The sequence below is a fragment of the Callithrix jacchus genome, chromosome 19 (assembly GCF_049354715.1).
Source record: "Callithrix jacchus isolate 240 chromosome 19, calJac240_pri, whole genome shotgun sequence".
Classification (NCBI taxonomy): Eukaryota; Metazoa; Chordata; class Mammalia; order Primates; family Cebidae; genus Callithrix; species Callithrix jacchus.
Genome location: NC_133520.1, coordinates 37739857 through 37764541, shown reverse-complemented (window position 1 = coordinate 37764541; position 24685 = coordinate 37739857). Strand labels below are relative to the sequence as shown.

At 41.3% G+C, this 24685-nt stretch overlaps 3 protein-coding genes across 3 annotated transcripts; all 3 read left to right on the top strand.

Moving 5' to 3' along the window:
* Positions 1–644: 644 nt before the first annotated feature.
* OR2T27 (olfactory receptor, family 2, subfamily T, member 27) lies at positions 645–3855 on the top strand. Its single transcript, XM_002760778.3, has one exon. The coding sequence runs from the start codon at positions 645–647 to the stop codon at positions 1596–1598; it is 954 nt and encodes a 317-aa protein (XP_002760824.1). The 3' UTR covers positions 1599–3855.
* An 8189-nt stretch (positions 3856–12044) lies between these two features.
* On the top strand, positions 12045–14019 carry OR2T2 (olfactory receptor, family 2, subfamily T, member 2). Its single transcript, XM_017966440.5, has one exon. It carries the CDS (start codon positions 12060–12062, stop codon positions 13032–13034), a length of 975 nt encoding a protein of 324 aa, XP_017821929.1. The 5' UTR covers positions 12045–12059; the 3' UTR covers positions 13035–14019.
* Positions 14020–20823: 6804 nt separating this feature from the next.
* Positions 20824–24331, top strand: OR2T11 (olfactory receptor family 2 subfamily T member 11). Its single transcript, XM_002760772.5, has one exon. The coding sequence runs from the start codon at positions 21330–21332 to the stop codon at positions 22263–22265; it is 936 nt and encodes a 311-aa protein (XP_002760818.3). The 5' UTR covers positions 20824–21329; the 3' UTR covers positions 22266–24331.
* The last annotated feature ends 354 nt before the right edge of the window (positions 24332–24685 follow it).

Here is a 24685-nt window from a genome sequence, read left to right as displayed (position 1 = left end):
TCTTGAATTAGTTCTCAGAACTCAGAGCTCTTTTTTTTCAACATAGGCTCATTATTTTCAAATATTCAACCCCTAATACATATAAATTGAACACTCAAATTTTACAATGTACAAATGTGTCAAAAATGGTGTAAATTAGGTCAAACCAATGCATTTTTTCTTCCATAGGCAAATTGTATATGCTTGATTGGTGATTTTCAAACTGGATTCTAAGTATAAGAACTAGAGCCTGGTATAAAGAGAGCAGTATGGGATGGGGACAATCCTCCTTTCCTTACCCACCACCCTATTCCTATTCAATCGAGCTGGTTCCATTCTTATCTGTCTTACGCGCATCCTCCTCAATGTCACGTTGTACTTGAGAGATACGAATAAATGTTCATGAACAAAAAGACATAAAATTATTTCATCATGAACTCTAAGTTAACAAGTAGTAGTCAGCAAGTCACGAATATCCTTGAATGAACAATGATGATGCAATCCTGCTCTGGCAGTTCTCTCAGGAAATTAAGCTGAGCTTCAAGAAATAAGATGGCTTTACCTTGGTTTGTTCCTGACTGCATCATAACGTTTTAGGCAAATCAGATACCTTTCCAACTTTATGTGTCATAGCTGTCTCTCCCTTTTGTGTGCCCTGCAGAGCCATGGAGTGGGGCAATTATTCCACGCGTGGCGACTTTGTCCTCTTGGGTTTGTTCAGCAACACCCGTTTCCCCTGGCTTCTCTTTGCCCTCATTCTCCTGGTCTTTGTGACCTCCATAGCCAGCAACATGGTCATGATCGTTCTTATCCACACGGACTCCCGCCTCCACACCCCCATGTACTTCCTGCTCAGCCAGCTCTCCCTCATGGACATCCTGTACATTTCCACCATTGTGCCCAAAATGCTGGTTGACCAGGTGATGAGCCAGCGAGCCATTTCCTTTGCGGGATGCACTGCTCAACACTTCCTCTACTTGACCTTAGCAGGGGCTGAGTTCTTCCTCCTAGGATTCATGTCCTATGATCGCTACGTAGCCATCTGCAACCCTCTGCGCTATCCTGTCCTCATGAGCCGCAAGATCTGCTGGCTGATTGTGGTGGCAGCCTGGCTGGGAGGGTCTATTGATGGCTTCTTGCTCACCCCAGTCACCATGCAGTTCCCTTTCTGTGCTTCTCGGGAAATCAACCATTTCTTCTGCGAGGTCCCTGCCCTTCTGAAGCTCTCTTGCACGGATACATCAGCCTACGAGACAGCCATGTATGTCTGCTGCATCATGATGCTCCTCATCCCTTTCTCTGTCATCTCAGCCTCTTACACAAAAATTCTCATTACTGTTTATAGGATGAGTGAGGCAGAGGGGAGGCGAAAGGCTGTGGCCACCTGCTCCTCACACATGGTAGTTGTCAGCCTCTTCTATGGAGCTGCCATGTACACATACGTGCTGCCTCACTCTTACCACACCCCTGAGCAGGACAAAGCTGTATCTGCCTTCTACACTATTGTCACTCCAATGCTCAACCCACTCATTTACAGTTTCAGGAACAAGGATGTCACAGATGTCCTACAGAAGGTTGTGGGCAGATGTGTGTCCTCAGGAAAAGTGACCACTTTCTAAAGAAATTGCATATGCTGCTAGAGGTTTGAAGTGAGAGATACAAAACTTTACCATTGCCTTTGAATTTAAATATTCTCTGTCTGGAAACAAGTCACCCCAGCAACTGTGGGGCATTTATGGGATTTGGAAAGCTGACTGAGATTTTGAAGATTTCATCATTTTTGAAAGGTATGACAGTTCTGAACAATGGACAGTTTGGAATGGGATGGGGAGTTGTGGGTTTAGTAGTCACCCATCAGCTTGTGACCAAGTGTGCATTCCACTAAAAATCATGGAGTAGTCTTTTTCTGGCTATGTTCAGTCATGAAAGAAGAAATGGTCATCTTCAGCTACTTCCATGACTTCTGACTTTTCCCCTTTAGACACTCTGTCCGTTGACCATTATAGCCAATCAACTCATCAAATATCATTTCGATTATATTTCAAATATAGTGGTCGCCATCTTATCCTCACAGGCTGTGTTCTAAGACTCCCTGTGGAAACCTGAAACCATAGTTTAGAACCTGATTGCTGTCAGTCACAACATGTATTTGCTCATCTTCTACCATAAATGTAATGCCTTTTACTTTTTACCTAAGCACTTACCACACACTGTGGCTCTAAGTTTTGCAGTTTAAGGTGTGACCGCAAAATCACCACAAATGTTTTCTTCTCCTTCTACACAATTTCAAAGACAGAAGATTCATTCTTACTGTAGATCTTAGCAACCTCAGCATATCACTTTTTTTCTTGCCAGAATCTTCAGTTAAGAACTTATTGGAATGTGCCTCTGATATGTTTGGCTGTGTCTGCCCCGACATATCATCTTGAATTGTAGCTCCCATAATCCTCATGTGTAGTGGGAGAGGCCTGGTGGGAGGTAATTGAATCATGGGCGTGCTTTTTTCCCATGCTGTTCTCGTGATAGTGAATAAGTCTCACGAGATCTGACGGTTTTGTGAAGGGCAGTTCCCCTATACATGCCTCTTTCCTCCTGCCATGTAAGATGTGCGTTTGCCCTCCACCATGGTTGTGAGGCCTCCCCAGCCATGTTGAACTGTGAACCCATTTAACCTCTTTTTCTTTATAAATTACCCAGTCTTAAGCATTTCATTATAGCAGTATGAAAATGGGCTAATACAGTCTCTGTTTTTCAGAGACAGGAGCAGAGGGCTAAAATCTTTAGAAATATAGATTGAACATTTAAAAATTTAATTTAGGTCTTATTAGAATAACTAGCAGGGTTTTGCCAAATACAGATTCACCCTAAATGTCAAATGGCACTTTGGAATGGAGTAACAGAATGGGCAGACAGAAATATTTGAAATTAAACAAACACTGAGAATCTAAGCTCCAAACTGTGGAAATTACTGTTAGCTTGTAGCAACCATGTCTATACTACTGATATAAAAGGATTACTTCTAGAAAAGAGTTAAAGGGCAGGAAGGAAGAGAAGAGAAAAAAGAAAAAGGTGAATAAGAAACATGAAAAGGAAGATTGAGACACCAGAAAATATCTCTTATATAAATAATTTAGACTCTTTTCATCTTACAAGAACACTAAATCCAACATTAGACAAAATATTGTGACATATGAATTAGAAAATAATACCAATCAGTACATTGTTCACAGGCCTGTTATTTTCCTCAGGAAAACTGTTGATAATAATACTAGAAGCCCAATCTCATTGATATAGCAGCACTTCTGAAATATTTTCATGACGTAGCCATCAAAATAAATGATAGTTATCCAGCACATTGAGGAAAACTGTGTGGCTGTTAACAGCAAAATCAACTCCCTTGTGGCTGTAGCCAAATCAGGCATTAAGAGACCAGTCCCGGGCTGAAAGGATCAATATTGACTGTAACCCATTTATGGCTCTGTAGGATGTCACGGCACTCTGGAGGGATGAGTCTATTCAATCAATCCAATAGCTATTTAGAGAACTTTTTAATTTATGGGTGACAAATAAAATATTCTTTACGAAGAATTAGTTATTGAATAACATTCTAAAGGCTGAAAAGGTGTAGGGTTTTCTGTCTGTCTGTTTACCTGTAACATATGGGCATAAGGTATAAGACGTGTCTAATGAATTTGTGAAGACTAGAAATCATATAAGTAATGTTCCCATTAACTGACTTAATGCATGCAAAGCACTCAATGATGATTTGTTATTATCATTACTATTGATGATTATTATTACCAGAGTTGTTCTGCTTCCCAAACAAGACCACCTCCTTCTTTCTTTTTTCCATTAGAGAAATAAAATAAACGTGTTAGGAAGTTCAATGTTCCCAATGTTTAAATATCTTAATATACTCTCGTGAAAAATTTTTAGATAATATACAACTTGTTTTGTCCTCTCCCTTTTTTCTTATTTCTTTTCTTCCCTACCCATTGCATCCTTTCCTTCATTCTTTTCTTCTTTTTTCTCTTCTGTTTCTCATGTCTCCTTTAGTCCAATTGAATTCAATATTCTTCTGTACTATGCATGAGACAAATAATTCTGAAAAACACATAACCTCTGTAAGTGGCAAATACCACTTATGTGAAAATAGGGGGAGGTAGTAGAAAGCATTAGAAGGAAACTAAAAATCATGGGAGCCTAACTTACTAAGCCAAAAGTAAAATTCAAACTTGGGAACTCAGTCGTGCAAAACTGCATTCCATATTGTTCCCAAATGGAGCCCTACAAAGACAGAGGTTTACATACCTCCCTGTGGGCCCTCCCTCACATTTGCTCACAAGGAAATTCCTTGCAGACCCAAAGATTTTTACCCTGAAACCATTCTGTTGAGTGTCATGCTGACAATGTGAATTAATGGCTTATCTTCACAGGTAGTGGACAGACAGGCCTGGGAGTCATCCCTCCACTCACTGAAAACAAATGCATATTTGACTGCTTCCTCTACTCTGTTTACCTTACCTCATGTAAAACTCCAGATTCGCAGGGCATGAGATGAATGCCCAGTTACTGTTTCCCTACCCTCTCCTTTCTAAAGTGTAAATTCAGTGAACTGAACGCTGATTAAAGCCTCAAAAGAAAGCAACCACTTACTCCATTTATCTACCCTTCCCTTTTCTTCTTTCCTTGTTTCTCTCCTGCCCACTGTTTCCCTTTTAAATATTGAAGGCTCCCAGTCCTCTCTGGAAATAGCACAAATCTCAGATGCTCCTTTGTTATCTGTAAATTTTTGGTGCCACAAAAAAAAAAAAAAAAAGGAGCACTCGAATATAAATTTCCTCAGCAAGGAAATTTACTTCTATAGAAGGGTGTGGCCCACAGATGGAACAATGGCAAGTGCACACCTGGACGGGGCAGGAAGGGGCCCTTGTTCCTGAGGGAGGTCGTCCCTACTGCTGTGCCCTTCCCCTGTGGGCACAGTCTAGTCTAATTCTGATTGGCTATTTTAAAGAGAGCAGAGGTGCGAGCCAGAGTGGTGGGGTGGATAGTTTGGCAGGAGAAATGGTCACAGGCAGGTCAGAGCAGGTACCCAGGGGTGACATAGGTCAAAGCAGGTGACAGGAGCAGGTGACCAGGATGAGTCAGGACAGAGCAGGGGACCAGGGAAACAGATGTGAACTACTGATGAGAACTGGTGGAAAAGGTGGTTTACTGAAACTACAAGGAAGTCAGACTTTAAAATGGAGGAAATACTGCCATACTGATTCTTTGAAGAGAGACTTGGAGTTCACTAGGTCTAACACTCATTTTGTGTTCCTCTTTCCCAGGTGCATCACCAACCTTGGCACAATAAACCTCTACATGGATTGAGACTTGTCTCCAATGCTTTTTGGTTCACACTTTTAAATATAATTGTAAATATTTTTCCCCAACCAAAATAGGCCAGTGACTTTTGAGAAAGAGGTTTTTTAGTTTGTCATAGCCTCTATTTCTAAAGAAGTTCAAAATCTAATTTTCAATTTAGGGCTAGGCTGTCTCTTATCCCCAAATCACTTCTTTTAAAATTACTCTGGAGAGATGCCAAGATTTGATAAGACATTTTCATGATGAAATACCAAGAAACAATTCCAGTCTTTCACTTGAGAAAACAATTCACCCTCTGGCAAGAACGGATGAACTTCTAATGTTCGCGGTAAACCAAGTAAACTTGGATTAATTGCTAACCCAGGAAATCTTCCTGGGGGAATGTGGAAATCTATTATTAGTGAAAAGCCTTCTTTTGACCTAGACTCACCTCCACACACATGTATTTAAGAAGTCTGACATTCCCCTGTTGCATTAGAAGGACTTGGACCCAGCTTCTCTAAGGTAGGATCTTAGATTTTCATGAAAAACAGAGAGACCATTACCCAGATATTAGGATGTTTTCTTTAGGCATTACCCTGTGACTATTAGAAGGCCACTGCATTGTGACCTTTTCTGCTAATGACCAAGGCAATGGTCTCCAAGATTAAGAAGCATGAATACATATATTCACTCTTTGGCAAGCAGACAATTGGAGAAGGACATTAAGCATGAAACATGGGAAGCTACAGGAAATTGGGTAATAGTTGAGAAGGGCATGAATAGTTTTACTGAAGGAAAATGACGCATAAGAGCTGACAGTTGGAAGACTGCTTAGTATTCACAGTGAGAAATCTTCAGACTTTAATTTGTTGATGGCAAGGGTGTATATTATTATCTGATAAGCATAGATTGCCCTTTGAATATTTTTAGTTATTAAAATTTTAATTATAATTTAAAATAGTTACATGTTAAGTTAAATAATGATTATTTAATTACCATTACTTGCTCTCCTCACATGCATTTAGGTGTGGCTGAAGGCTTTCTGTACACTTGGAGGAAAAAAGATGTTTTCTATTTTATTTTATTCTAACCCCATTCCTCTTTTATTTACCCCATAAGGCATACACATGTGCCTTAATATAAAATCTTTAAAAAAAAATAGATAATATTAAAGAGGTCTCCTAGAAGCCATCTTAGCATGGCACATAAAAGCCTGTCGAGCTGAGTAACTGGAGCTGAGGGGGAGACATGGGCATGTTGGAAGCTCAGACCACAGGGGATCGTAATGAGTGCGTTGTGTTTAGGGCCACAGGTGTCTGCCCCTCACCTCACCACACCCCACCCCACCACATCCCACCCCACCCCACCCCACCACACCCCACCACACCACACCCCACCCCACCACACCCCACCACACCCCACCACACCACACCCCACCCCACCACACCCCACCACACCCCACCACACTACCCCACAGCCCACCTCATCCCACAGCACAGCTGTGGTTAGACTGGTCTCTCCCCAGCTTCCTTCACCCCAGGTGCCCTGCTAATTCCTGATTTCCAGCCTTTTCTGACATGACTGACACTGTCTTTGATCATGTCCTCTCTATAAAGTCTCCGGTTTCAGAATCAGACCGATTTTCAGCTCCACTGTCACGCTGTTTAACTGAAATGACTCCTGTCTTCTCCTGGTTCTTGTCATACACGACTATTTTCAAAGCGGTTTTCTCTTAAGTTCTCTTCCAATGTTTTGTGCTTTAAGATCATTTCAGTTTCTAGCCATAGGGTGAACCCTCGGGGTAAAGATTTCTGACACAGTATTCCTCTCTTATTAACACTTTCATTTCCACCTTTTTAATTACCTGCAATCTGCCAGGTTCCTGCTCTCTACCATGTGTTAAAAATAGCAGATGAAAAATCTCAGAAATAAACAACTCATAAATTTTACATTGCATACCATTGTGAGGAGTGATGAAATCTTGTCCTGCAGAGGCCAGGAGTCCTCCTTCTGTCCAGCTGATTCAGGCTGTCTACACTACCTACCTCTTCAGTCATTTAGTAGCAGTCTAGGTTATCAAATCAACTGTGGTGGATTCACAGTGCTTGTATTCCAGTCACTCGTTTCTTAATAATGGCCCCAACGACATGGAGCAGTGACGCTGGCCATTTAGATATGCCAAAGAGAGGCTATAAATTCCTTACTCTGAGTAAACGGGTGAAATTTCTTGACTTAATAAGGAGAGAAAAAGCTTTATATGCTCAGTTTGCTAAGACCTATGGTAAGAAAAACTTTATCTTTGAAATCATGAAGAAAGAAACAAATTGTGCAAGTTTCGTCGTCACACCTCAAACTGAAAAAGTTATAACCACAGTATACTGTTTTAAGTATTCCATTTTATTATTAGTTATTACTGTTAATCTCTTGCTGTGCCTAATTTATAAAGTCAACTTTATCATGCGTATCTAAGTGTGGGATCAAATACAGTATATATAGGGCTCAGGACTGTCTGCAGTTTGAGACACCCACTGGGGGTCTTGGAAAGTGTCTCCCGCAGGTAAGGGGGAACTGCATCCTTAACCACTACTCAGACTGATGCGTAGCGTCTTCTGGTTCGCTCTGACCTGATGTATGTAAAACTCCTAACGTACCTGGCACATGTAAGGCCCTACGTGTTCTTTCTTGATTGGAATCCTGCATCTGTAGCTGTTTCTCCTCCTGCATCTCAGTGCCTTTCACAACATTAGTTATCTTCTTTTTATAAACTTTAATCAAAGCAGAAGTATTCCAATATGCTATCCTTGGCCCCCTTTCTGTCATTCAGGAAAACATAATCGATGGCTCTTAGAGCTCTGTGGCAATTTTTATTAGTGCTATGTTGGTCATATGCCAGTCTTTCACTGAAAGAACTCTGAGGTCCAGAGAAGCACCTCCATGCCTGTCATCCTGAGCAAGTCGACAGCTGAACAAAGCACAGCTGCATTCTCTGTGTGTTACTTCTGTTGCTAAACACCTTTCAAAAGTCCTCAACGTAATTTTTCATTTTTAGAAACACCCACATTAGACTTCAAATGACCTGCTTTTATGAGGATATTTGATATATGATACATTTATCAAACTTAACTCTATAGCCCTTAAGGAGACGGTCAGTTGCTGTTAATATCTGCAGCTCACACGACAGCAGGTGCTGTGTCTTGAACACAGAAAGTTTTGCACTTGAGGCATTCTATCTCTAAGAATGGAATGGAAAACCCTTCCCTTTAAAGGTTTACAGGTACATGGAGTCAAGTGGAGAAAACCAGTTCTGGTTGGCAGTTTTATTACAGCAGAAAGGACACTGATAGTTACTTCTCATGGCTGTCGTCATGCTGAATTCCTGGAAAGGGGTGTCAGAATTAATCGCTTTCAGCTCTTCTCCCTGGTAGGATAGCATCTGACCTCTCTTGGAGCTCTCGTCATACAGTTTTCAGGGAGAGTCACCGATTGGGTTTTGATTTCTACGGCTTCTCCCAGAACTACTCCAGGTCTGCTGTCCTGAAACACAGACACAAACAAATCCCAGCCCTGACCACGGGGCACCCTGCAGAGAGATTCTGCAACCAAAAGGTTTCTCTTTCCCTCTTCTCTCCACGTGGCAGGCCGCAGGTACAATAAATGCCTCTACGAACTCACTCGTCCCTTACCCCATCAGCCCCAAGTGTGAAGGTAAAAGACAAGCAGCACTCCTGGGCACAGTGTCCTCCACCCTCTGGCTTCATCTTCCACCCTCCCGTTCCCACCAGATCATTACGTTGCAACACTGAGTGTGTTATAACCCGTCCTGGGGGATCAGGGGCTTCTGGCTTATGTTCTAACCTGCGCTGGGGACAAAGCATTCCCTGCTTTGAACAGCAGAAAGGCCTGAAGCTTCAAATCATGCAAATGAAAGTTCGCTCTTTCTTTCTTATTTTCTTTCTCTCTCTCCCTGTCCTTTCTATCAAAATCTTTGTTTGTTTGAAGATTAGTTGATGAGGGAAATGGGAAGAAACTTAAGGGTCTTGAACAGTGCAGGACGATGATAGTGGAGGAAGGACTGCCTGATGGGGCGTGGAATCCAGCATCTTGTATATGTGAATAAGCCAAACCACACATTGTGTTAAACAATGGTGTGAACCCGAATGTTAAAATTAGATGCTGGGAACTGATGTAAACAGAAGTAACTGATCACATATTATTTTGTTCATGATGCAGGTATTTTCACGGCCCACTTGCAATGACCAATATCCTATGGAACAGTATTAGTCATGCATTTGAACATGTGCTGCATTTGGTTCTAAATATCGGCTTCATTGAAATGAGTGAACTGGTCCTTCGTGTTAAGCAGTGCAGTGTAGGAGCAAGGTCAGCTCCCTACACACATCCCCACACACTCACAGATGCACACAAACACACACCATGCTCACACTCTCACATACGAACACATTCCACACACGTGTACACACAACACTCACACTTACAAGCAGCCACTATCTAATTCTGTCTTTGTTTTTAACTCACTTAGTCTTGGTTGTATAAAATTAAGGAAGGTAGCTAAAATCATATTTTTCTCCTGTTTCAGCTTTTTTACTTTCTTCTTCTGAAATCATATTTTTCTCCTGTTTCAGCTTTTTTACTTTCTTCTTTTTCTAGATCTATACTGACATAAGATCTAGGAGTTGGAGATGTCTTCATTCCTTCATCATAGACATTTGAGGCAATAGAGTGTTTTGCCCCCTCTTTGAAAACTTTGTGAGGTGCAGTCTGGTTATTTACATGGAACACAATGGTCTGGCTCATGTTCTGATTCAAAAGTAATTGGTTATTTTCTTAGGTCATTTTCATTTGTCTCATTCTTGCCTATTTCAGTTTTTCAAAGTATATATTTAAAAGGATGATTGTAAGCTAGTTTAGCACTACAGTAATTAATGTAGAATATCTATAATGCGTTTAAGGGAAATAATAGATGTTGGTCAAGATAAACTTATTGTCTGCCAAATTAATATTTTTCATTTACAACAAGTTATTACAAAAGTTGCTGTACATTGAATTTTATAATTAAGTGTTGTCTCTTGACCCGTGACTCAAAGCTGTAGCTATCACAGGAAAATCTTTCTATCAGAGAAGGCAAAAGTAGCTGACTTTTATCAAGCTTGCCAGGAGTTACTATCTGGTGCTCATGTGTTGTTTTTTTCTCCTTCTCAACCAAGGTGTGATAAACTTAAGTTTCAGCACAGACCAACACAAAAATTGATTTTCATTTTCTCCCTCTAGGAGTTTACTCATCTTTTAGACCTAGTGCTCGTACCCCCCTCTTCTCCACCTTTGACGAGCACTAAGAAGGAACACGGTCTCTACTGTTCCTATTGCTTTTGCTTCAGCGTGAGGGGAGTTTATTCCTTCTTGACGCTTCGGAGACTGTAAATCTGACTAATCTGGAACCTAAAGATTCAGATGTGTTTGTAGTATTAGTGGCCAAAACATTTTGCAGAAATAGGTTTCTTCAGTAATCCTGTCACCATTATGGGAAGAAATACACCAAAATGTAGTAATAAAAAGGAATGATTCATCCCTCAGTATCCCTGAAAATATCAAGGGGACATGCATTTATGTTACTCAAGAATAAAAACATGAGAACTCATTCCATTTAGTTCCAAGAGCGTTTGACACTGCTGTCTTCTTCCTCTAAGTTCAGAAATGTCTTTACCATCTGTAGTTACTTTTACTTATAAACATGAAGGATCAGTAAAATGGAAGAGAAATAAATTTAAGGAGGAAAAAACCTAACTAGCAGTGGATTCCTCGGATAATATAACATTAGGACAGGTATAGAATGCCACGCTGTCGGAGGAACTGTCACATTTTGGCTAAACAGCATTTTAAGAGAAGAATAGGTACTGAGTCATAAAATTTTAGCAGAATTCATTGTGTCAACCAGAAAAGCCACCATGATAACGAAACGAAAGCCTTGCTGTGAAGCGGTTTGTGGTGCCCCTCCTTCAAGATTTATGATCCCCAGATTATTCTGTGAGAACAAATAGACACAAGCACTCAAAGCAACCCATGCCTAAAATATGAACTCCTTTTGCAGCACAAAACTCTAACCACATGACACTGTGGCTCCTGACCCTCAGGTGAATTCATCTGTACTGCTACAATGTTGCAGACTTTCACAAAACTGCTAAAAACAGAAGCCAAAAAAGTCAGTTGTCTGATATTTTCTATCAATTTCTTAAGTCATAATCGTAGTATCTTAATACGATCATCTTAATGGAGGTGCAGAGAGCAATTTAAATTCAATCAAACCACGTATTGCCCGGCAAAACGGGCACAGTAACCACCCTAGGAAACTTTCAATCTAAAGTGGTAAGATTATAAAATGTATTCAGAAAATAGTTCAGAATAAAAATAAAGCAGATTCTAAAAGAGGCATGGCATGAATTATTTCATTTACATCTCGCATGCAGCCTGTATAGACCTATGCTGATCTTTCACAGATGATGAGATTGAATTAGTTGAGAGATTAATTTTCTGTCCAATGTCATACAGATCATTGATACTGAAACTGGGATTTCAAATGATCCTGAAGTAGACTTTCTTTTCTTTATCTCATGGTGCTTCTGACATACTATTCCTGGTGGGCTCTTTCTAAACATCAGGTCACTAAATAAGCTACCAAATTTCTGCCTTTACAGGCCAAGGGACTGTCATGGAACATGGGCATGGAAGCTTTTCTCCAGAACTCCACTAACTTCATCCTCATAGGCCTCATCACCCACCCTGCCTTCCCCGGGCTTGTCTTTGCAATAGTCTTCTCCATCTTTGTGGTGGCTATAACTGCCAATGTGGTGATGATTCTGCTCATCCATGTGGACTCCCGCCTCCACACGCCCATGTACTTCTTGCTCAGCCAGCTGTCCATCATGGATACCATCTACATCTGTGTCACTGTCCCCAAGATGCTCCAGGACCTCCTGTCCAAGGACAAGACCATTTCCTTCCTGGGCTGTGCATTTCAGATATTCCTCTACCTGACCCTGATGGGAGGGGAGTTCTTCTTGCTGGGTCTCATGGCCTATGACCGGTACGTGGCTGTGTGCAACCCCTTGCGGTACCCTCTCCTCATGAACCGCAGGATTTGCCTGTTCATGGTGGCCGGCTCCTGGGTGGGTGGTTCCTTGGATGGGTTCATGCTGACGCCTGTCACCATGAGTTTCCCCTACTGTGGATCCCGAGAGATCAATCACTTTTTCTGTGAGATTCCAGCTGTGCTGAAGTTGTCCTGCATAGACACGTCGCTCTACGAGACCCTGATGTATGCCTGCTGCGTGCTGATGCTGCTCATCCCTCTGTCCATCATCTCTGTCTCCTATACCCACATCCTCCTCACCGTGCACCGCATGAGCTCTGCTGAGGGCCGGCGCAAAGCCTTTGCTACATGTTCCTCTCACATGATGGTGGTGAGCATCTTCTATGGGGCAGCCTTCTACACCAACGTGCTGCCCCACTCCTACCACACTCCAGAGAAGGACAAAGTTGTGTCTGCCTTCTACACCATCCTCACCCCCATGCTCAACCCACTCATCTACAGCTTGAGGAATAAAGATGTGGCTGCCGCGCTGAGGAAAGCACTAGGGAGATGGGGCCCCTCCCAGAGAATCCAAGTGGCCAATATGATCAGGAAGAACTAGTGGGGGGCTGAGTACAAACATGTGGCCATACACAGCTATTCCAGAAAATACGGTATTCGTTCTGAAGAATTTTCAGTGTCATTTTTAGCAATGCAAATATATAAACAGGCAAAATGATCCTTGTGCAAGGATTATCTAGGACCAATAGCAAGGTTGGCGAGAACCTCTGCATTAGCCAATTTGTTCTGCTGGATTCACCACGAAATATTTCCAGAGGGAATTCTCAGTGAAGTAGCCCTATGAACCGTTCATGGCAAGCCAAGCAGCCCTTTGAAGTGCCCTGAACAGGTATTTTTATGTGTTACATGTGGTCATCTGTCCTTCGTGTCTGCATTGCCAGCCAACTTTTGGATGGAAATTGCAAGGAGCATTTGCCACCTCCTTGATGATTTAATTTAAAACATTCAATATGAATAAAATGTTTTCCAGTGCTGATAGTGTAGCAGTTTTATTTAGAAAACTTTTATGAAGGTGATACTATTGTATTTTGGGTTCTGTATTCTTAATTACATTTTATGAATGTTTTTATTTTATCTCTTACCTCTGAAATTATAAATACTTGCCATGCCTTTATTCACATGGAGTCCAATATATTCCTGGAAATTAATAAATATCGATTGACTGATTGAAAATTGACTATGCCATTAAGATTATTACATGGCCACACCCACAAAGCTGCCATTTACACTTGAATAAAATAGTAATAGAGAAATATAGAGTGAATAAACCAAGACATGTCTTTAGCTAACTTATTTCCCTTGGAATAAGTTGATCAGTTTTCTTATTCTTGACATCTCCATTGATATGCTAAAGAAAAGTATTTCTTTTGTAATTAGTTAAAGTGTGGTGCTTTGATAATTGTGCAACTTTGGTGGAATTCTAACTAAGCAAAGACCACACTGACTTTTCCACCATCTGCTTAACTTTAGCTTCTCCTGTGTGTAAGGTCTTGATATATGAGAAATAAAAAATAAATATTGATGGACCTGGTGTTTATTTTCTTTATTGATACAAGGTTTAGAAAATATCAGACAAAGTTTTGAGTGGTTACAAGTAAAGACTAAGAAAAGGTTATTCAGACTTATGTTATCCTAGTGTCAACTCAGAGATAGAAGGAAAAACTTTCCTCCATTGTTGCTGATGAAGATAAAGAATAGTCCCTTCAATATACTAATCCCTAGGTTGTTTTTGATTCAGAAGTTTCCTAATAATTTGATCTTTACCCTGAAATCAAACAAACAAACACATAGAAAAGAGATGGAAGAATGTCCTGGAGGTATTAATTCCTCTAAGTGCAAAAACAGACCAGGATTCATTTCTGAAATATCCTCAAAGTTATTTCAATTCAGTTCCATTCACTTTTAATTCCTTTGTGTCTCTGCACTGATGCCTTCCCTCTTCTCCATTCTCCTGCCTTAGTGAGCACCCGTCCTGATCTTTCTTCCCTCTACAAATCTCCTTCAATTCCTATTGCATTTTTGCTCTATCCTGGGACATTGGTGTTTTCTTTCCCGTTTCCTCAGTTGCTATATATTAAAATATAATAGGACTTCTGTTCTCATGTTTCCAAGATTAATTCTTTGCACATTTAACAAGGATCCTTAACTCTAACATTGACAGATATTTCAGAAGTGTACCTGAAAAGCAGTAAGTAAGTGAAGTGCATTTTGACAAGTTTCCAGGGATACCGTGCACATTAGTGATCGGGTCTGAAAGGAGGTGACTTATTCAATGTTGTTTAAGAGTCTATTCAACTAATTCAGCAGTGGTTACATGAACATGTTTTTTCATGAGGGTTTACCATTCTTTCCACTGTTGATGTGTGCACTTATCTGTTGTAGGCTCTACTTTAATACAATTTTTAAACATTTTTAAATCTCATTTTACACATGGTGGGTGTTCCTCCCTTCACACATAAAACTAGTTCCACCATGAAAGGGAGTGACCAAGGATTTTTCCCCAGTCATCCTACCAAATTCTTATATAAGGTAATTTGTGGTCACTGGATTTGCTTCTTTATTAAAACAATATATTAATTTAGTAATAAAATCTTTATGATTTAATAACAAAGCTAATTTTAATATTATCTGTTGTGTACCTGAAACAATGCACTAATCCAGGTAATGAGGAACAAATAAAGAGAAAACTGTCCCTAATTTTGAGAACATATTTAACTACATTATCTAATTTTGATTATGATCTTCACAAAATCTTATAAAGTATTTAGAGAAAGAATTCGCTCCATAGGAGATAAACAAGCTCATGTTCACAGCAAGTTTCTTCCCCATTGAAGCAAGAGGCAGATGGGGCTTCAGAACCGTATCTTCTAACCTCTGGGCTGGTGTTTTGTGCCAAGCCATGATATTAACTAATAAATAGTTTACAAAGGAGAGAGGCAGCTGGGCAGCGTGGCTCATGCCTATAATCCCAGCACTTTGGGAGACCGAGGCATATGGAACACCAGCAGTTCCAGCCCAGCCCAGTCAACATGGTGAAACCCTATCTCTACTACAAATACAAGAAATTAACTGGGCATGGTGGTGCACGCCTATAATCCCAGCTACTTGGTAGGCTGGGGCAGGTGAATTATTTGAACCCAGAGCGGAGGTTGCAGTGAACCAAGATCATGCCACTGCACTCCAGACTTGGCGACAGGGCAAGACTGTCTCAAAACAAAATGGGGCACAATGGGCATCTGCCAGCTCGTTAATCCTAATAATGACCTGGGGACAAGGTCCCTTCAGAGCAACGTGCTGATAAAACCCACGTTCATTTGCTGTTAGATGCCAGTTAGGCTGGTCTAGCAAGGACCCGATGACCCAAGTTGAAGGGGAATCAGATTCCTTGTGGGGGGTCTGTCTTCAGGTGAGGAATATGGATATAAAATTAACTGAACCCTTGCTTCTACATATTTGTTTTATTTACACAATAAATAAGCATTTATATTTTTGCAATATAAAACTGTAATAGTAGAAAACATAAAGTCTAGCAAGGACCCTAAATATATATTTGTCTTTTCTTTATGCAAGAAACATTGGAAGTATTCTCCTCTTAAGTGAACTCCACCACTCCTGTCTTATGTACATGACAGTGATCTTAAATCTCAAATCCCCTGAAGGGAATAGTGTGTACAGTGCTCCCTGTTAACAGTGGTGATGCTGGGCAGGGCTGGAAACATGCCTATTAAATGGGCATGATGATGTCTGCTGGGAGGTAAGTCATGCCCTCAGCAATCTCACAGCAGTGAGTTTTGTGAGTCTGGCATTTGCAAGACCTTTCTCGGGGTACCTTTGGTGAGATTTTTTTTCATGGACCTCAATATAAATCCAGACACCTGCAGGCAGGCATATAATGACTGAGAATCTCCCAGGAGTTAGGGAGAATTTTTAGTTTCTGGAAAATTATTAACTTCGTTTTGTCACTTTATTACTTTGTTGACAACTTTTGATCAGAAATTCACATTTGTCTTGAGTGTGTTTATGGCCTTTTACCCTGTATTCATTTAACTCCTCTTTGGCTGCTTGTAAATTTAAGTGATGCTCAAAATGATATTGTGCCTTTGGAGGGCGGTTGACAGTAGTGGCAGACAGCAGGAAAAACAAAAGCTGAGTCCTTGAGCCCAGATCCAGCTCTCCCACTTGACTTCTCTGAGCCTCAGTCTTGCCAGCTGTGAGATGGTGATAATTACAGTAATCGGCCCCATGGAGCTGCTGTGAAGGGCACGTCAAAACACTGGCACATGTGCCATGATGCCTGGGACCCAGTAAGCCCCATGCAAGTGCTGGCCAATTTATCATTGCAACACATCTCCCTTTAGTTTAAAAACTAAGAAAATTATTTATTGGCATAGACGTTTCCTATGGCTGTGGTACCAAATTACCACAAAATTGATAATATCACAGTCTGGAGATCGGAAGTTGAAAATTGTTCTCACTGGGTTGAACTCACGGTGTTGGGGAGGGTACCTTCTTTTCTAGAGGCTTTAGGAGAGAATCCATTTCTTAGCTCTCTCCAGTTTCTAGAGGACACCTACATTCCTTGGCTTGGGGTCCCTTCTATTGTCAAACCCAGAGACTGACTGAATCCCTCCGACCTGTTTTCCAAGTCACGTCTCTGACTCTCCCGCCTCCCCTTTCCTTTGTAAGACCGTGGCATTTATGTTGAGTCCAGCAGCGTAACTCAAAATAATCACCTCATCTCAGAATTCTTAAATTAATCATATCTGCAAAGTCTTTTTTGCAACGTAAGAGAGCATATTCATTGGTTCCAGAGACAGCAGATAAGGACTTTTGCTGGAGGTGGAAGATTATTCTGCCCACACTTGGTTCCATTTAACACTAAACTAAGTCTATTACACTGTCATTCAATTTAACAAAGTAGCAAGTTAATCATAAGCCCTATGGCCTTACTTAAGACAATTTTTCTGATAATAGAAGGCAGACGGAAATCTGCTACTGCAACAAATCATAGACAATAATTTTCTGTCTTTTTATCTGTTTAACATAAGGTGAATTCAAAGTATCTTATGAACATCTACAATACAATACAATCTCTGGATATATAATAACATTTGAATCTGAAGTTATCTTTAACCTATTAATTGGTACCTACTTGAATGAAGAGCTGTCATAGCAAGGACAGAATCAGAGGGCAGAGGAAGTGGCAAGTCACTCCTTTTTTTGTGAATTATGCTGACATCTTAGTTACCCTATAACTGTGTTTATTTTAAACCACAGAGAGTAATTGTCTCAAATTTGTACTATAGATAAACCTTAATGATTTAGAAGTAAAAGTTATATTGCTGTTTGATCTTAAAAACTTGTGATTTATTTTTGTTTACTAGAATGAAATTTCTTTTTATAAAATGTGGGTGGATCCCATTTTATGTTCATTTTATTTTTCAGTGAAGATTATCACAAGAACCTGGCATTAAAAGAATTATTTCTCTTTAACACATTTTATAAAATTGGGAGACGTTTTGAAAGAATTTTACTAGAGGTTTATCATATTAAAAAAAAACATAGAAGTAATGTGCATTTTTTGCTGGCTGAATGTGTTTGAAAATGATTTATTCAACAAAGATTTACAACATTCCAGTCATTTCTTTAGATGGTGAGAGTGCACAGTTAAGGAAATAGGCAGAAGTGCTCATTTCCATGAAGCTTCCTTTCTGGTGTGAAAAGGTAAACACGAAACAAACTGTAGTGTGTCAGATGGCGCTAAGAAAAGAAAAGTCCAGTCATGGGCGCAGAATAGGCCCCTCTGAAAAGGTGGCTTTTGAGCAACACCCTGTAGGACAGGAGGGGATGACCTTGCACAGAGGTCCGGGGGAGCCCCAGGCCAGGGGAGCAGCAGAGCCAAAGGCCTGGGCTCAGGGCTCTTGCCAAGTGGGGACAGAGGACCAGCGAGGAAGCCATGGTAGCTGGAGCACAGGCACAAACAGACGGGAGTAAGCAGGCGATCACTTGAGAGGACAAATCGCTCAGAATGCAATGGGCCTTAAAGTGTGATGGAAAGCACAACTGCAGGATGTGAGTGGAAGTGACCTGCTCTGATGCAGGGTCTCAGTGTGACTGCAGTGGCTGTGCTGAGACTAGACTGGGAATTCACGGGAGAGAGCAGGGAGAGTGTGGGAAAGTTTGCGGAACAAGCCAGGTGAGTGTGTAATGATGGATTAAGCCAGGCGACTTCTGGCCATGGACATGATGAGAAATACTACACATATTTAATTGCTAGTTTGTTAATAAATAAATGTTTTATTTTAGCTCACTGTAACCTCAGACTCCAGGCTCAAGTGACAGACATGCACCACCACACCTGGCTAATTCATTTATACTTTTTAAAGACGCATTCTGTTATGTCGCCCAGGCTCACCTCAAATTCCTGGCCTCAAGTGATCCTTCCACCTCGGCCTCCCTAAGTGCTGGGGTTACAGGCATGAACCACCACACCTGGCCTGTTTCTACTGTTTTACACTTTTTGGATAAAAATGTTTGAATTTGTTTAAAGGACAAAGAGATGTACTCTATTCTTAGTGTGGGTTAACTTTATTAGGAAGTTTTGGGAGTCTCAAATAGAATGTTTCCTTTATATTTTTGGACTTTAGCAGAATATATTTTTAGACAATATTTGTGTTCAGTTATCCTTGGGAAATGGAATAGAATTTAAAGGATCAGGAGTGGATCAGGAGGCTAAGACTCACTGACGTAGAGTTAGAGTTCTGACCACAGGATCAGGAGCGGATCAGGAGGCTAAGACTCACTGACGTAGAGTTAGAGCTCTGACCACAGGATCAGGAGCGGATCAGGAGGCTAAGACTCACTGACGTAGAGTTAGAGCTCTGACCACAGGATCAGGAGTGGATCAGGAGGCTAAGACTCACTGACGTAGAGTTAGAGCTCTGACCACAGGATCAGGAGTGGATCAGGAGGCTAAGACTCACTGACGTAGAGTTAGAGCTCTGACCACAGGATCAGGAGTGGATCAGGAGGCTAAGACTCACTGACGTAGAGTTAGAGTTCTGACCACAGAGTGTTTCTGGGAGGCCACAGCCTTGAGTCACTTTCACAGTAATCTGAGCTTATCAATCAGAGGAAAATTGGGAGTCAGCCAATTTAGTTTTGATGTTAATATATAACGTATTTGTATTAGACTCTATGAATTAGTTTGTACTGATTCTATTGGTCATGTTTTAATGTCATAACAATTCTGAGACCTTTGGGAAACCAGGTATGACTTCAGCATGGTAAAGGACAAACCAGCTAAGTTTGAATTTCAGATAAACAATGAACCCTCTTTTTTGGTATAAATATATTACACACTTATACTAAAACACATTTTTTGACTATCTGAAAGTCAAATATAGCTGAGGATCCTGTATTTTTATTTGCTAACTCTGGCAACACCGAATAGCCAGGCCAAGGTGTCTAGCAACATGTGAATGAGGGAAAAATAAATTAATTTTTCAAAACCCTGCAGCGTGCATCTGGGCTTGATTGAACTTTCATTTTTACAGACACAAATGTTTGAGACTCAAGCCACTGAGGCCTGCCACTCGGGGGACGGGGGTGGCAGGAAGAGGGTGCTACTTTACTACATGTATGGTTCTTTTCCTTTTTGTTTTTTAACATTTAAATCTTTCTACCACCTGATATAAGTTAAAGATCAAATCCCTTCTTAAACTGTGGCCCGTTGCCGTCACATTCCTGTATAGCTGGTCCGTAGCTTCCTACACCTGAGTTGAGCCCTGGTCTCAGTTCAGGTAGACGCTGGCAGATGTGTAGCTTGGCTAAACTTGCTCCTGTGTGCCTCCTGCTGACGTAGCCTTAACCTGCCACCATTTCACTTGTAACTTCCCTGTCCGTTTCCCAAACGTACAGCAGCAATGGGGAGCCGTGCAGGGAACCAGTTTAGTGTCATGAACTGCTTTTTAAAAATTTAATTCTGGAAGCTATTTGCAAATTACTTAGAAGGTAAAAAACTACCTGAAGAAAGATCTACAAAAAGGTTTGCAAAACAGTGCAAGCAACAGTGAGAAGGCCCAACTTTAGAGATAAACAGTGGAATAATAGGCATGGAAGACTTGGAAGAGCAGGGGGCCGAAAGGGGGCAGAGGGGTGAGAAACCAGTATGTGCACAGTCTACGCTATTTGAATTATGGCTACAGTAACAGTCAGGACTCCACTGCCATGCAACACATCCAGGTAATGGCACTGCACACGTAGTCCCTAAACTTAAGCAATTAATTTTAAAAAGAAAGAAAAAGAAATAATAGAAGAACAGATACATAGGGAACATTTTACTCATGAAGCCCCAAAAGTCATTCTAACCCCTCATTTCCTCAGTTATTTGCGTCTCTCGCCTTTATCCATTCCGTCAATCGATGAATCCATCATCCCTTTTTTTCCAACTAGTATTTACTTAACCCGACTATGGGTTAGATAACTTTCTGGATACAAGAAAAGCAGCATGGACAGAACATACATGGCTAAAACCCCATTTTTGGTTATAGCAAAGAGCAATTTTATCATGCAGTTACCATAACCTGCGGCAGCATGAGCACAGACACAATAAAGAGCTGTTCTCTGACAAAGAGAAACACAGCCACAGTGTCTGCTTTGTGATGTGCATGTCAGTCTTGTTCTTCCCCAGCCTCTACTCTGGAAAACTTCCTCCTGACCAGGAACCTCCAAAGGGTCATTTCCACTGCAGACGTTTCCCGTCTTGAATGTGTTCTCCTGCTTCCCGCCTGCTGCTGTGTCTTCCTCTCCCCTGGAACCGTCACAGGCAATATCAATGAAGAACACCACGTCATCCTCTGACTTCATCCTCCTGGGGCTTCTGGTGAACAGTGAGGCTGTGGGGGTTGTGTTTACAGTGATCTTGGCTGTTTTTGTAGTGGCTGTCACTGCAAATTTGATCATGACATTCTTGATCCAGGTGGACTCTCACCTCCACACCCCCATGTACTTTCTGCTCAGTCAGCTGTCCATCATGGACACCCTTTTCATCTGTACCACTGTCCCCAAGCTCCTGGTGGACATGGTTTCTAAAGAGAAAACCATTTCCTTTGTGGCCTGTGGCATCCAGATCTTCCTCTACTTGACCATGATTGGTTCTGAGTTCTTCCTACTGGGCCTGATGGCCTATGACCGCTACGTGGCTGTCTGCAACCCTCTGAGATACCCAGTCCTGATGGACCGCAAGATGTGTGTGTCGCTGGCTGCTGGTGCTTGGTTTGGCGGCTCCCTGGATGGCTTTCTGCTCACTCCCATCACCATGAATGTCCCTTACTGTGGCTCCCGCAGTATCAACCATTTCTTCTGTGAGATCCCCGCAGTTCTCAAACTGGCCTGTGCTGACACATCGTTGTATGAGACTCTGATGTACATCTGCTGCGTCCTCATGCTGCTCATCCCCATCTCTATCATCTCCACCTCCTACTCCCTCATCTTGTTCACCATCCACCGCATGCGCTCAGCTGAAGGTCGCAAAAAGGCCTTCGCCACTTGTTCCTCGCACTTGACTGTGGTGAGCATTTTCTATGGAGCTGCCTTCTACACATACGTGCTGCCGCCGTCATTCCACACCCCTGAGCAGGACAAAGTGGTGTCAGCCTTCTACACCATTGTCACACCTATGCTCAATCCCCTCATCTACAGCCTCAGAAACAAGGATGTCATGGGGGCATTCAAAAGGTATTTGCATGTTGCTCATGAGCTCAGAAAGTAGCAACAGGTGATGCTTAGAGCTTCATTGCCAAGAGGATAGGGCTTCGTAAGAACCGCCTCCACGTGCCCTGCTTCACTAGAGATTATTTGGTCAGCTCTCAGAGTATACTTACTATTGGCAATTAAGATGATTCACCTTGTCTGGATTCTTGCTCCTAAGGGGAGAAAGGGAAAGATATTTTACTGTTATATAGAGATCTTTCAGTGTATCAACTCATTTATTATTAAGTTAAATAATTTATCTGTGCCTGTTTATTTTCTCTAGGGAAGAAAAACTCCAAATATTAGAGTTCACAGCAACCTTTCACTCTGAACTAGATCTCCTTCACAATATTTGTTCATGTTTAAACAATACAAAATGAGGGGGAAAAATCTACAAAAGCTATCAAGTATTTAGTCAAAAATTCTGTGATTAGTTTTGTAGGAATAGAGTAAAAGAATGCCAATGCACAAGTGGCAAAGTAGATAAAGCACACACTTTAGTCACGTTTTTTATTATAGTATTACAGCTATATTACATGTAGCTGTAAGATTGCTGGGAGAAGCAGCAAAGGAGAAAGGACTTACACAGTGCCTATATAAATTGGTTGTGAGTAACATAAATTGGGAACAACGAACCGCAGCAGACCTCTGGGGAGGCAAACTTCCCCAGGCCTGACGTTCTGGTGCAGGGTGACCTCGGCTCTGCCACCATGAACACTGCTCAAGGGCGTAAAACCCCTTGTAGTGCTATGACGTGGCCAGGCTTGCAGGCTCCTTGTAAGGCCTGCATTCCATCAGCTGTACATAGATAATAAGCCAAAGGTAAACACATGTCCTTGTTTTGCAAAACTCCCAAACTGCCACTGTTATCAATCTTTAGAATGACTCAGCAGTTCCAGCTCACTGATTCAGTTCTGGCTCAGTGATTCACCCCACCATCACATCACCCTCTCCCCACCATTACTCCACCCCTACCCTCTAGATCAAAGTGATTATAACCAATAAATACTGTGAAAAATCAGTGCTCGGGACCTTCACTGTCTCCAGTAAAAAGTGATGGTCACATGGTCCCTTTCACTCTTAATATGTCTTTTTCTCATTCCTTTGCCACCATCAAACTCAGGGTACCCACGGGTGGGGTGTGGAGCTGGTTCCCTACAGATCTAATATTATCTTTGAATCTCTTACATTCTTGAGTACACTTGTCAAATAGTAGGCCATAATAAATGGTGGGTGAATTGAACAGAACAGAGTATAAATGGGTCGAGTTTCAAGCATTACAAAACTATTCACAGGGAATAGATTCTAAATACTTAGCATCAGAGAACATTCCTGTGCCACTCTCAGGACACTAGATTCATGAACATCCATGGCCAAAAACTTCTATTTTCTAAGTTCTGTGAGATTCAACAACAACACTTAAGGCACTTTGAATTTGGTTGAGTGGGGTTGGAAGTCCTTGAAGAGTTTTCCATGTGGGTGTTACATGATAACATGCATTCCTATACACCAGTAACGGACAGAGCCAAATCGTATGTGAACTCCCACAATTGCCACAAAAAGAATAAAATACTTAGGAGTACAACTAACAGAGGATGTAAAGGACCTCTTTGAGGAGAACTACGAACCACTGCTCAAGGAAATAAGAGAGAACACAAACAGATGGAAAAACATTCCATGCTCATGGTTAGGAAGAATCAATATCATGAAAATGGACATACTGCCTAAGGTAATTTATAGAGTCAATGCTATCCCCATCAAGCTACCATTGACCTTCTTCAAAGAACTGGAAAAAAACAACTTAAACTTCATATGGAACCAAAAAAGAGACCGCATAGCCAAGAGAATCCTAAGCAAAAACAACAAAGCTGGAAGCATCACACCATCTGACTTCAAACTAAACTACAAGGCCACAGTAATCAAAACAGCATGGTACTGGTACCAAAACAGAGATATCAACCAATGGAACAGAACAGAGGCCTTGGCGGCAACACCACACATCTACAACCACCTGACCTTTGACAAACCTGACAAAAACAAGCAATGGGGAAAGGATTTGCTGTTTAATAAATGGTGTTGGGAAAACTGGCTAGCCATGTGCAGAAAGCTGAAATGGGACCCTTCCCTTGCACCTTATACAAAAATTAACTCCAGATGCATTAAAAATTTAAATATGAGGCCTAACACCATAAAAACTCTAGAAGAAAGCCTAGGCAATACCATTCGGGACATAGGCATAGGCAAGGACTTCATGACCAAAACACCAAAAACAATGGCAACAAAAGCCAAAATAGACAAATGGTATCTAATTAAACTCTAGAGCTTCTGCACAGCAAAAGAAACAATCATTAGGGTGAACTGGCAACCAAGAGAATGGGAAAAAATTTTTGCAAGCTACCCATCTAACAAGGACTAATATCCAGAATCTACAGAGAACTA

Bases quoted from the DNA above. Each gene is read 5' to 3' on its own strand.
- OR2T27 (XM_002760778.3), top strand. From the start codon at position 645: ATGGAGTGGGGCAATTATTCCACGCGTGGCGACTTTGTCCTCTTGGGT.
- OR2T2 (XM_017966440.5), top strand. From the start codon at position 12,060: ATGGGCATGGAAGCTTTTCTCCAGAACTCCACTAACTTCATCCTCATA.
- OR2T11 (XM_002760772.5), top strand. From the start codon at position 21,330: ATGAAGAACACCACGTCATCCTCTGACTTCATCCTCCTGGGGCTTCTG.